General features: G+C 37.8%; 1 protein-coding gene across 1 annotated transcript in view; it reads left to right on the forward strand.

Annotated features, from left to right (window-relative positions):
- The window catches only part of ODAD2 (outer dynein arm docking complex subunit 2), a 78,227-nt gene that overhangs the window by 24,211 nt on the left and 39,546 nt on the right, over positions 1–14,470 (forward strand). The window contains exons 11-16 of the mRNA XM_007420776.2: positions 5,684–5,830; positions 7,437–7,646; positions 8,665–8,889; positions 10,869–10,979; positions 12,344–12,498; positions 13,473–13,715. Coding sequence (XP_007420838.1) covers positions 5,684–5,830; positions 7,437–7,646; positions 8,665–8,889; positions 10,869–10,979; positions 12,344–12,498; positions 13,473–13,715 — 1,091 coding nt within the window. The remainder of the gene's footprint in view (positions 1–5,683; positions 5,831–7,436; positions 7,647–8,664; positions 8,890–10,868; positions 10,980–12,343; positions 12,499–13,472; positions 13,716–14,470) is intronic.

Below are 14,470 nucleotides of genomic sequence, written 5' to 3' on the forward strand. Positions count from 1 at the left end.
AATAACACAAATCTCAAACCCACCCAATGCAAACAAACTAACTTGCTAGTGGCTTCCCCATCATTGTCATGTTTCTGTGATGAGAGGCTGTATAAGGGAAGGCTACTTGTAAAGAAAGGAAACACCAAATGCATCATGCCTTTGATCCATTTAAAATTCTTCAAAGGTGAAGTGATAGCATATCAAGAGATTGCAACCATGTATACTGTAGGCAGTATGAACAATGTTAGATAGGGTCTGCAAATAGGATGGTGAACTTCTAGAATGGTGGGGAAGGGTTGGAGGGGGAGAGCCCAGGAACTGGAAGGAGAGAGGGATCACTCACAAAGCTGTAGCATGTCAAAGGAATACCAGCTTTCCTCAGATTCAAGTAAACCCCAGCAGAGCGAGAAAAAATAAAATTGGCCCTCAAAGCCAGGTAACATCATGTGATCAGAAGGGCCTGGTTCCAGATTGCTGCAAAACCTTCATGCACGGAGACCTGATATGGTTACTGTTAGGTGAAGATGTTACTTTGGTGTTTTTCTCACTGTCACAACTTTGAAGGCTGCTGGAAACATTTGGCCCATTGCAATATAGGAAGTAAGTAGAGTCATGGTATCCTACCATACCAAAAGAGAGTTTGCCTTAAGTAATAAAAAGATGGTAGCTTTTGAGGCACCAGTGCAGTTTGAGGTTGGTGCTCTATCTGTGCAACTGGTGGTGAGAGGGACCTCTGGCACAGTATATACTGCTACCCCCAGAGCCTTACCATTTCCCTGTACAGAACAAAAACCCTGTAAGCTACAACCAATAAAGTTGTGGCCAGATCTCTTTATCCGTAGGCCTTTGTTATGGACTTAGGTAATCTTTCATCTAACACTTATAACTCCAAAGCCTGTATGCTGTCTTTTAGAAATGAATCACCTTGCTGGAACCTTTGAATAACACCCATTCTGTGAGTTTAAGGAGTTTGCTTGCTGAACTTGTTTATTCTCTGAAAGCCTTGCTCCCCTCATATTTGAATGTTCTGTTCATATGGTTTAGGTTTTCTTTGGAAAATCTGCTGGCTTTAGTGCAATTCAATTGCCCAACTTTTTATTCAGGCTCAGCTGCTTGTTGTTTTCTTGACAGTCTGAAACAGTGATGGGTCTTCCCAGATTAGTCTCATTAAATGTATTTTGCAGACACTATTTCAGGCCCAACCATGACCCCACACCCACTTGTGGCAGCTGCAGCTTTTGCCAGACGCTAACAGCAGAACTTCCCCAGATTCCTCCCCATTATCTGCTCTACTTTGAGAAGAATTCGGTACTTTTCTCTGGTGTTTGACATCAAGCAGAAGTACTCATGGCCAGGAAATGATGTGCCTTCCATATATTCTAGTCCTGGAGAGGGAGGGGAGGTAGAAGAAAGGAGGTCACTATTAAAAAATCTATTCTGTGTAGCAGCCATGCTGACTGGTGCAGTTTCTGCATGCCATCTCCAACAAGTTGTGGGTAAAGTATACTTTTAAATATTCCTGTAAGATAAATAGTGGCAATATAGATACTTACCTCCTTTCTAGTACTCAGTTCTCTGTGATGACAAGGGAGAGGTCAGAGTGACAAAAACAAACTGAAACAAAGGAGAAAGCAGATGACTGTGTTTTGCTTTTCCTCAAAGTCCATTGTATTCTTTGTATGTTGATCCCCCCTCACTTAAAATCAATATGGAGTTGATGGATGGGCATAGTGAGGCTAGCCTTACTTACCTGTAATAGCCCTAATTTTTTTTAAGCATGCTGAGTGAATTTGTGGATTTCTTGGCAGATAAAATCTGTGAATATTTGTATTCACTCTGGTCTGGATGCTAATTTGGTAGAGTCCATGGGGACGAGTGAGGCAGCATCTTCTGGTGTAATCTAGGATTCTTTTGCACTCATGGAACCTGAACAAGTAGATAGAGTTATCTGCAGTTTGAATGCTGCCATCTGTAGGCTAGACCCACACCTCTCCTCTCCTTCAGGCAGGGTATAAGCAGCTAGCTGTGGCAGGTAATCAATTTTTTTTTTCCTGAGGGAGAGGGTAATTCTGCCTTGTTTGAAGAAGGTGGCAATCCCCTCTTTTTTAAAGAGGCCATTCCTTGATCCAGCTGTGTTTGATAAGTTTGCCTAGTCTCCAACTTACCCTTTTGGGGCAAGTTTGTAGTGAAGGTGGTGGGAATCAGTTACAGAGGATCACAGAGGAAACAGATTACCTAGATCCTTTTCAGTCAGGATTCAGGTGCAGTCATGAGACAGAAATGGCATTGGTTGCTCTGGTAGATGACCTAGATGGGGGAATGCACTCTCTTGGTCCTGTGAAACCTCTCATAGGCTTTTGATACCATCAACAGGAGTATCCTTTTGGATCACCTATAAGGGTTGGGAGTAGTGAGCATTGTTTTACAATGATTCTGTTCTTCAGTGGGTTGTTCCTCATTCATTGATCATAGAGGAAAGTGCTCAAGTTCATGAGAGGTTCAGTGCAGAGTCCCACAGGACTCAGAGCTCTTTCCCTTGTTGTTTTAACTTCTGTGTGAAACCACTGGGAGAGATCAGCTGTCAGTTCAAGGTGAGATGTTATTGCTACACTGATGACAGTTATATGTTGCTACCTTGGGACAAGTCAGAGATACTCTGGAAGTTCAGAACTGGTGTCTAGAGGTTGTGAGGATCTGAATGGGGCAAAACCATTTCAGATTAAATCCTATCAAGACAGAGCTACTAGTCATCAGTAAGCATCCAGTAACATTAGGTCATGGCTAGATGAAACTCTGTCTTCTCAGAGCCATGTGTAACCTTTACCTGGTTAATATTTCATAAACGATACTATTCCTGTGAACCTTTGGCTCCTAGTGGTCCTGAGTGGTATTATTCATCCTTAATTTTCGGCTTTTATGATTACGTATTTTTATTTCATGTGTGATTGTACACTGCCTAAAGACCACAGGGATTGGGCAGATTATAAGCATTGTCAATCAATATACAAACAATCAGGGAAAGAACTGGATTCAAAAAAGAAAATAGCAATAAAGAACTGGATAGAGCATGTGTCAGATGTTCCAAGAGCAACATGGGTCAATATTCTGATGGGATGTAACACCTGTGTAGACTCAGACTTTGCCTATATAAATAAATTTGCAGCTCCACAAAATTAAGAGGTCAGGAAGTCAGGTTGTAAAGAAAATGCCTGAGAGAAGTTTGAGCAATTGTGCAACCCTATACTCTGAACCCAGCCTGGATTTTTTTCCCCCATATCATGCAATTTTGTTTTTGTTCTTCGTTTTAGAAAACCTGCTGATGGTTTTAATTTGACGTTTGCTGCATGCACTCCTTTGTTACTGAGACATACCAGGCTTGACGGTGTCAGTGCTTAATTAGCTCTTAAACAATACTTATTTTCCACGCATTACAGACATGTAATGTGAACATTATGGAATCTGTGATTTTTATCATGGTTATGATTTTCCACTGGCCCTGGTTATTTTAATCTCTGTGTTTTATTCACTGCCAGGCTGTAGCCCAAGAACTGCAGAGGATTCAGGAAATGGGACAAGAAGTTATTCCATAACTCTGTAATACTCCTCCATAACTCATCTCTAACAAGTTGCAGCTTGACCTGTGTTCTGTAAAACAAAATGAAAAGTTGGATCGGGCAATGAATATTTAATAACATATTATTGCTATTAAAACATCCACACTAAGACCATAGCTGAAATAGTTGTGCCTTTATTCCAGCAAGTAACACAACCACATCCACTTGCTCAGTTCAAAATTACGTAGGGCAACTAAGCAAAAAACGAATAAGCTTACCCTGAATATACCTCACGTAGTTAGCCGTGTATTTTGTTTTGATGTAATAAATGGAAGATGAGCTAAGCTACCACAAAAGTTAATGTGGAAGTTAATAAAGGTTAACAGTTGTTACCTTTTAACTGTTAGAAAGCAAGTAGCCACAACTTACATTGCAAACAATAATCTAGATTTTTCGGATTTATTTTGCAAGGCTAGCTTTTAAACATAACTTGACATTAAAATTTAAAAAGTCTGGTAGTACTGTAATGCTTGGGAGGTTAGAATGTGAATGAACTGAAACAGTAGAGTTATCTGCCAGGTTTTCTTGGCTTTAGTCCCCTACTGAGCCAAATTCCAAGGAACAGAGGAATATCTGTTTCTTTCCTGGGCTTTTAAAAAATGGCAGATATTATAAAGATAAACCATTGGTTTGTAATGTATTCCTGCATACATTTTGTATGTTTGATGCCCCCTTTTTACAGTCTTTCCTGGCAAAAGCAAAATACGACTACTTATAGAATTTGTTTTATACCGGGGTAGAAAGCTGAGGGCTATGTGGTTGGAAACAAGACATTTCACTTCTCTTTTGGGTCGGATTTGGATATTAGATAATACTCTGAATAGGTATTATCTATTCTACAAGAGCCATACGGACTCCAAGGAGTCTGTGGAGTTTGTGAACTAGTCCCATTGTACTAACTGACTAAGAAATTTCTGTAAGGAGAAACAGAGGCCTCTTTTTCTATTTTTTCCCTTAGTTTGGCTCTTTCAGAAGAAAAGTAATTAGGCCAGGCTCAGATTTGTAATTGTTTTGTATTAACTAATGTATGTGGTCTTGTCGTACACCTCCCTACATTTTTTATTTTAGTGGAATCTTTGTTATTGTTCCTTAAGCCTAGTGATGAATGAAATGAAAAAGAGTTATAGATCTCATTTCAGAAAGGTGGTTTTTCTTAAAGCACTTACAGCTGTTACTTGATATAATTCTGACCTTCATCTATCATCCTAAAATTGCTTAGAATTTTTTTCTCTGAGCATGACTTTAATTCTTTTTAGAATTCATATTCTGTTTTCATTTCAATTTGTGGATATTTGTGCTGAACCATCCTCTAAGAAGAGCTAGACTTTTAGAAATAAAATCTGCCTTTAATTTAAAGCTTTAAAATTGAGTGTTGCAGTGCCATAGAGCTTATTTTGCATCCAACATAGTGTATCCAGTTTCAAAGGCTTTAACAACATGATGCAGTTTTTGTGTACATTTAATAGAGAACTAACCATTTCCATGTTGATTAAAATCTGTCCTTGAAAACTTTCTCTAATAGCTACTAGACAGAAAAATAATTGTTGTGGCAACCAGTAGTAATAGTTATGCTATAGCACTAATGTGTGAGAGCATATGAAAAATATTTTACCGTGGGTTTGCTTTAAAAATATATATTAAACTGTGGAAACAATTTTGAAAGAAAAATACTAGGGATATTTCTATATACTATTTTAGTTGAAGACTCTGGCTGTGGGGAAGAAAAAACAAGTTTCTTATCCAATATGCTGCATGCATTGCAGACATATTTTTTTCTGCATACATGCTTCTTATAAAACAACTAGATTTTACAAATGTAAAAATAAAAGAAACTCTCAAAAGTCAGAATTGTATCTTCCCTTCTTTAGTTTATTAAAATAATTCACAGGCTTATCAGTAATAATTTAACAGAAATAGGCTTTTCAAGCAAAAATACCCCCACCAACAAACAAATCCCACCAAATTGAAATACGGACATTGCCCTTATAATTTTGCTGTATACTTTTTAAAATCTTTTTATTCATCAGTGTAGCTGTTCAGTAAAAACAGTATTTTACCCTACATTGCATTAATGGTCTCATTTATAGGCAGGTAACCAGACGGCTACTGTAATTGCATTGTGTTCAATGAGAGATTTCAACTTGTCTCAAGAAACCTGCCAGTTGGCAATTAGAGATGTTGGGGGTCTTGAAGTGCTGATTAATTTGCTTGATACTGAAGAAATCAAATGTAAGGTGAGTTAGTTTGTCAAAGTGAGCAGCACTTTTATGGACTCTAGTAGCTTTCACACAGGGTGTCTGTTTTGACCTCTAGATCCTTCTCTTTCTTTTAAACAGTTAGCTCTGGGACTATCACTCCTCTTGTAACACTGTGCATTTTAACTGAAGCCTCAGAATGAGTCTTAATATATAAGCCACTGAGGAAAGTATAAGGAATTAAAACAACTAAGAACTTACACATGAATTACAGAGCAATTTTGAGAATCCTTCTGGCTTCTGTGAAGTTGTTCCCATGTAAAGTGACAATGGAGATAGAGATTTCTATAGTATGGCTATCTACTTTTTGCATACCAAAATTCCCACATGAATTCTGTTCAGTAGCTTTTGCCATAATGTCTAGGAAGCAAAAAGAATTTGCTTCTTCAGCTTTGTCCCCAGTTGCACTCACACATAGCATGGTCATGACCGACAACAGCAGTTTTTAATTTGTCCCCATGATAATACCGTCCTCTCATCCCATGAGTGAAACAATCATCCTTGGGAGTACTGATTTTAAAGTAATATTTTACACTTTAAATGAATATTGTCCCAGCTTAGCTTCAGGGTGTATGAAATCTGTAATGCTTTGTTACCCATTACCTTGGAGGCAAGGTCAGCTGATCAGGGTGATTATAGGAGTGTTTTGCCATGGGCCCATCCCCTGTCATCTGGTCATTAGCCAGCCTCTGCCACAGCCATTTCCCTTGCAGGGTTCACCTTTCCATTAGCACTATGATTCCTGAGTTCCTTTCATGCTTGTCACTATACCTTACCCCCTGCCTTTGGCACCAACTTTTCTCTAGTTTCAAAGAAGGTAGAGGAAATGATAGCAGACTGCCAGTATTTCATTTTGTAAAGGGGATCTTTTGGGGCTTATTCATTACTTTCCCTGTATTTGTCCCTTACAATCACTGTCTCACTCCCCGAAACTAAGAGAGTGGTCAGTTTTAATTAGTCAATTTCAGTTCTTCAGCAATACAGCACCTAGCCAGTTGCACAGTTCTAGCAGGGCCTGCCTCTCTCTTTTCTGGTACTATTTTTGCTCTGGCATCTTTCCATATTTTACTTTTTTTCTTATTATTTTAAACTTGGAAGATGCCTTAATGAGGTAGGAGAAGTAGACAAAGATAAGCCCAGAGAAGAGAGGCAAAGTCCTGAAATCGGAATCTCAGCATTCCTGCTGAAGTGACCCATTTGGTGGATGTTTTCTCTGCTGGCTGATGAAGTGCTAAAAGGGGATAGCAACAAAACCAGAGAAGAAAACCAATCGCCCTGCCTAAATGAATGGCAGAAGCAGCAGTCAGGCTAACACCTCTTGGCAATGACTCAGGACAGGTGCATTAGAAGCAGGATAGGGATTGGCAATGCTGCCATTGTTTGACTCATGGATGGGTGGAAAGTAATGGAGAAAGACCGCTTGCCTTCCTTTTTTTCCATTCCGCAATCAGCCTGCATGGAAGAAAGAAAGACATGTAGCATCATCTCCTGCGGCATGGGAGTCTGCAGAGTATTGAAAACTAACTTAAGAATGATCTGTGCACTAAAAAGAACAGCAATCCATAACAATTTTTCCTTCCATCAGATTGGCTCATTAAAAATCCTGAAGGAAATTAGTCAAAATGCTCAGATAAGACGTACAATTGCTGATCTTGGAGGATTACAAATCATGGTTAAGATACTTGATTCTCTAGATCAAGATCTGAAATGTTTGGCTGCTGAAACAATAGCTAATGTAGCCAGATTCAAACGAGCCCGAAGAACAGTCCGTCAGCATGGTGGAATCAAGAGACTGGTAAGTTGCTTTTATTATTCATGTAAATTTTGCTATCAGAATTTCATCTTAAACACATATTTTTTACTATGACAGTAACAGGGAACTAAACATTGTATACCAACATGGACAACTAATTTGCTTTTGCATATGACAGAAACGTTGCCCTGCTAAAACAGACATTAGCATGCATTAGCCTACCTTTAAAAGAAAATGTTTACAGAAATCTTTAAAATTAACAATAATAGTAGCCTCTCTCTGAAATTCTGTTTAAACTGACAAGATCAGGATAGCACTTCAGATTACAAATACCTCCTGAAATAAAGGTACATTTGCTTGCATCCCAAACCGAACGAGAATTGCATTAGCAGGGATTCCTTCCAGCAATTTGGAATAACTGATTAAAAGCTCTGCTGTGGGCAGTCACTAAATACACTTCTCACTTAACTGGAAGATGCAGGAGAGTTTTACATGGTTGTATAAATGGAAACATTCCCAGAGCCACTCACTTTTGATTGTAATAGTGTGAGCAGCAAGAGGATCCAGGGGGAAACCTCCTTTTTATGGCATTGCAGAGCCCTATCTTAGTGCAATTGCTAAAAGTCGGCAGGACATTTCCTTGACATTTTGAAGTAGAATACAAATAGAAACCCTGAAATAAACCAAACATGATTTTTAAAAAAAAAACCCAACTCAAGAAAAACTAAAAATTTCTGATATCTCGTTCACTTATGTGACACAGATCAAAAAATTTGCATCTTTGACCCATCCACTGTGGCTCTTTGCCTTTCCCCAAAATGCTACACAGAAACTCCCCCTCCCCCTGCTCCCAATTCCCGCTGCCACCAGAAGGTTGCCTGCTCCTCTACAACCAAAAGCTTATTGGCAGCAAGAGCTAAAACAGGAGTAAGATATTTCCTTCCTTCATTCCTAGAACAAACATTGTAGGTAGAGCAGCATTTTTCAGTGCCAGGATACATATTTGATTTCCGCACATCAGAGTGTACCTAGTCACCTTTACTGGATTTTTTCTTATCAGGTTGGGCTACTGGACTGTTCTGCAAGTCCCACTCAGCTTCCGGGAAAGGAAATTGAAGTAGCACGTTGTGGTGCTTTGGCACTATGGAGCTGCAGCAAAAGCGCCAGGAATAAAGAAGCAATCCGTAAAGCTGGAGGCATCCCTCTGCTGGCTCAGTTACTGAAGTCTCCTCATTCAAACATGTTAATACCTGTGGTAGGAACTTTGCAAGAGTGCGCATCTGAGGTAAGCAATGCCACTACTCCTGAAAATTCAGATGACTACCCCCATCTGATCAAATCAGAAAGCAAAGGGTATACAATGACTTTAAATCTCAGGTCCATATGAAACAATATTCTGTCTGTCTGTCCATCTGACCATCCATCCATCCATCCATCCATATATACTGTATATACTAGCTCAATCACAAAGTGATATAATTGGCTACAACAAGTATACAACATAGCATAGTTTCAGTGAACCCCTAATACTGCTTCATTCACTGAAATTTACCTTAATTATAAGGAAAACTAGATTTTTTTCATGCTAGCATTTTAAAAAATGTGAAATTTCTTTAATTCATATGACATGGTCTTTCTCCATAAATTGCAGTGATTCTGTGATTTGTTGTGATGTTAATGGTTGACTTGTGGCATATTAACCTGTAATCTACCACTAGACTATGATGCTGTACTTGGAAGGGAAAAGCCTCTTATATTTCAGAACATGTATGCACATTTTTTTATAGTGAGAGGCTGCGGTATGATATAAAAGCCTTTTGTGAAAGCAAGCACTCTGATACAACAGTTGAATTTTTAGAACCATCTTCCCTTCTAAAAAGTAACAAATCAATGTTAAAAGTTGCATTATCAAAACTGGACAGGTAAAATAATAACTTGGAAACATTGCTATTACAACCTGGATTGCAATGCAATGCTGTTCATTGATTTACATGGAAAAAATTAAACAAATATATATTTTTTCTTCTTTAAATTAATAGAAATTACTGTATTTACCTGAAAGGAATATGAGTTGTCCTCTTCAAATAATTACCTTGAATTTTGTATGTGTGTGTAGCTGGGTGGGAATGTAGTAGGTAATCAAGGGAAATTCTTTTGAAAGTGAACAAAGGGCTGGAAGGAGAAATAGCTAAATGGAAGACAAACTGTTCTCCACATGCAGAGGATAAATATATGCAATGGGTGATCACACAGATGAAGGCTGATGAAAATTAAAATCCCCAGTAGATCTCCATGTGTAGAGGGCATCTCATTTCAGACATTGACCCTCTCTAGTAAAGGAGAATGAGAGAATGATGAGAATAATATGCTAAGTGAAGAAAATCAGAAAGCTTACTGTAAGCATACTCACCAGGGCATAAGAGCTCCTGACATCACTGAGACTTTCTATAGATTAAGCAAGCTTAATTTGCTTGTATAGGTAGTCTCCAGTTTAAGAATGAGTTCCATTCCCAAAGTCTGTTCTTAAGTTGAATTTGTATGTAAGCCAGAACAATATTATTGTATAATACTGTATAAGTAGCATTGTGTAATGAATTCAAACCATTGCATATTTAACTCGAATCATTGTGTATTTAACTCAAATTGTGCTACAATAGGCTCATTCTTAACTATGGGTTGTCTATAAACCGGGCATTCTTAACCCTGGGACTACCTGTAGCTGAACACAATGGTCTCTGTCAACTCTTCTTTTTGCAGAGTGGGAAAAAAGGTCAATATCCCAAGGATCTCTTCCCCAGATTTTTGTAATCCATCCCTTTCTGTCTGAGCAAATATGTGAAATTGTGTATACTGTATGTATTTGTACACCAATATGTGTGCAAGCAGGAGATCAGGTAATTTTAAAATTGGATTGCCTTATTTTATAGCCTATTAATTGTATCAGGGTTTTTTTGTCCCACACTGGCGTTTTTGGAGAGTGGTTTCTGACCAATGTGTATTACACATGCACAGTTATACAATAGGGAGACGTATACATAATCTCCTGGATTGGTTTTGGCAGGAATTGTCAGCCTTAACTCTTGAGAAAGGGAAGCTTTGCAGTATACAGGCATGTTGGCTAGTTTTATAGCCTTTTCCTACTTAATTTTCATTGCGGGGGATGGTAAAGACAATAAAAGTACTTAACTTTGTCCACGTTGGTAATTTATTTTATAATGGATCTTTTCAAACCCCTTTCTAATGGATGTTTATTTGTATTTGTAGCCCAGCTACAGACTTGCAATCAAGCATGAGAAGATGATTGAAAACCTTGTGAAAAATCTGAACAGTGACAAGGAAGAGTTGCAAATGCATTGTGCCAGCGCAATCTTTAAGGTAAACATTAAGCTTCTAAGGCCAAAAAAGGTTCTCTGCATACCATTTCTCTTCAAAAATAATGGCATAAACTGGATACTTATTTAGGAAAAGATTGGTGGAATTCTTCACCTGCTCTTTCTCTATCAGAAAAACTGAAATAGTTTGTAACTAACAAAAGAGCCTAAATCATCTGCGCTCATGAGAGAATACACACAGATGGGCTAGAGGGAGGAAGGAGCAGTAAAAAAATAGAAAGTAACCAAGTTTGTAACATGCCAAATTTTACCATGAATCAACTTATTTATTTCTTAAGACATTGCTAGATACCTTATTTACAGTAGTTACAAATCCTCTAGAATAAGTATAGCTTATGGTTGCAAAGCTCCTGTTGGGCTACAGGCTTACCGTCCTTGGGATTGCGTCCTAAGACTGTTTAATTTGTCAGGTTTCTCCCTGTGAGGTTGGATACAGGACTCTGTATTTGCAGAGGAAAATCCAGCCTTGAATGATTTTGTCTGCTTACCTATTAGCTCTGACATGTCCGTCTCTGACCCTTTGAAACTCGCAAAGAGAAAAGGACAATAAGAACTTTAGATCCAAAAGAAAAACACCTAGTCCTCCAACTTGGAGAATATTGACCCCCAGCCCCACCCCAAATTAACAATTTAGAGAGGATGGTGAATTCTCTGTTCTTTTTCCTGTGTCCTTTTGTAGTTAGCAGAATTTTGGAATCATTGGATTGTGGTAGGATTGCTCTGTACATAGCTTGCCATATTTTTTTTTCCTACCCATCTCCTTTCATATGCTTGCTTGCTTATTTATTTATTTATTTAGCAAATATATATGGCTGCCCATTTACCCAAAAGAACTCTGGGTGGTGAACAAAAATAAAAACACCATATATACATACATACTTACATACAGAGTTTTAAACCATTAAAGCAAAAACGACAATGCTGAGGCCACAATAAAACTTACATCCATAGATCAGCCATGTCAGCCTCATCAACATACTGGCTCCAGTGTCTGGGGGGAAAGCCAGGTCTTCACTGTTTTTCTGAAGGCCAATGAAGTCAGGGCCGTCCATATCTCTGAGGGAAACTATATTTGCCTGTGTTCACTGTGAGACTTTTCACTGGAGTGATGAAGAAGTGGGCTTGAGACCTATTTATTTTAATAGGATTTAAGCCCATACCATTTCTTTGGATCCTCCTAATCTAATTTAGGAATCTAAATACTGCTTCTAGGATTTTAAATTTAGTCCATGTAAATCATAGTGATCTCTCTAAGCAGAACAGGGTGGGGATTAATCTGGATTTAAAATGTCTTTTCAATGTACCTTTGTATTTATATTTTCTTTTGTTTGTTTGTTTTTTACATAGTGTGCTGAAGATCAAGAGACTCGTGACCTTGTTAGGCAGCATGGAGGCCTGAAACCTCTTGCTACTTTAGTTGCTAATTCTGGAAATAAAGAACTTCTGGCAGCAGTGACAGGAGCAATCTGGAAATGTGCAATCAGCAAAGAAAATGTGACAAAGTACTTGCAATATTTGCTGTCTTGAAATATATATAGTTAGCATCATCTGCTTTTAACCAGCCATAAGGATTTACAAATCATAAGGATTTAATAGTTATGTGTGAGTAAAAACAGGAATATTTAGGGGTGTGTGCACTTTAGACAGGGCTCTAATTCCAGTTACCATACTGAAACTTAAAACATGCTGAAATATTTATTGGAATAGTTGGCAATCTAATAATATAAGTTTAAGCCAACATTTACTTTCCTAGAATACCTGTAGTTATCATTGATCATATTCTCCACCTTAATGTCATCTAGATATATTGGAGTAAAAATTAGTTTTTGCCATGCTGGATAAGGATAATAGGAAACACAGTCTAATACATTTTACAGACCACCATACTGAGGAAGGATCCAAGAGGGGAGGGTAAGCAGTGACAGGCCTGCCCTTTATATACTTATGTGCAGTGTTGTGATACAAATACTAAAGGGTGGAACTTGTGTCATGGGAGCATGATGGATATTTTGTCAATTTGGCATCATAACATATAGGAACAGATGCCTGTGCTTAGATGTTAGAGAATGCCAACTTGTTATGTTAAAGCAAGTAGCAAACCTTTGTAAAATAAGGCATATCAGAAGTAATTATGGCAGTAATGTCAGGATTTGGCTGAAATGTGTTTGTGTATATGTATATTGCCAATTTCAAATCTGTCTACAAATCTTGAATTCCATGATTCCCAATTATAAGTCACAGTCATGACTCAGAGCTATAAAATTCTGGGAAATACCAAAAGTACAAAACTTCTATTACATTTATTTATTTTGAAACTTCATTCCCATTGTTTTATAGAGTGGTAATAGTTAATCTGCCTTTAAGCCACCCAAAATATGAGACAGAATAATGAAATCCAAATTCTTTGTATTATATTTGGAGTAAGTCTGTTGACACAAATGATATTTAAGTTTAGTCATAAAACTTTGATTTTTAGATTCCGGGAATACAAAGCCATAGAAGCTTTGGTTGGCCTGCTAACAGATCAGCCAGAAGAAGTTCTTGTAAATGTGGTAGGTGCTCTAGGTGAATGTTGTCAGGAACAAGCCAATCGGAGCATTATTCGTAGATGTGGTGGAATCCCACCTCTTGTTGCCTTACTCACTGGAACCAATCAAGCTCTTCTTGTGAATGTAACTAAAGCCGTGGGGTCTTGCGCAACTGAACCAGAAAATATGATGTAAGTTTGTCTTTTTAATATATGTTATATGCACATTGCCATATCTGTCCAAATGTCGCTTTGAAATTACTGCTATGAAAGTCATGTCATAAATAAGAATTATATTTAGCAAACATTTAGTACATTTGAAATAAGTAAAATATTTCAAATAAATAATATTTGAAATATTTCAATAAATAAAATATTGAAATAAGCCTATAAATTAAGCTTCACAATATCTTTTAGATTCTTTTTTCTATAATCATTGATGAGTTTGTGACGGGTTATGTGAAATTATCCTCCTTACTTTGAATATATTAGCAGAATGTGGTCAGTGGAATTTTAAATCCTGATTTTTATTTAAATGGGATTGTCAAATGCCACATCACAAGTTGTTTTGTTTCAAGTGGTTTTCTTGTATGGCATACTAGTGAATGACTGCTTCTGGTTTCAGAAACATAACCAGAACTTTAAGGTTTTTGTACAGTTCTTTGGATCTTGAACTTTTGTGTCCAATATGACTTAATATAGGGGTTGACCTGTAGTCTTAAGACCATAAAAAGACCTTGATATCATGTAGCTTTCAACTAATTTCAGAAGCCTTTTACAATAATGATTTCCAGTATTGCTGTGAGCAATCTATCTGTCTTTTGGAGCCTTCTGTATGGGGAAAAAGGAAAACACAAAAGAGGTTATCTCTGACAGTGTGTGTGTTTATGTGTGTGAGAGAGAGAAAGAGAGAATGGTCACCCTACCAATTTTGGATCCTGGCCACA

This window comes from Python bivittatus, unplaced genomic scaffold, assembly GCF_059951505.1.
Source record: "Python bivittatus isolate LINGU-HERP-01145 unplaced genomic scaffold, Pbiv_v1 ctg000610_np1212, whole genome shotgun sequence".
Taxonomy (NCBI): domain Eukaryota; kingdom Metazoa; phylum Chordata; class Lepidosauria; order Squamata; family Pythonidae; genus Python; species Python bivittatus.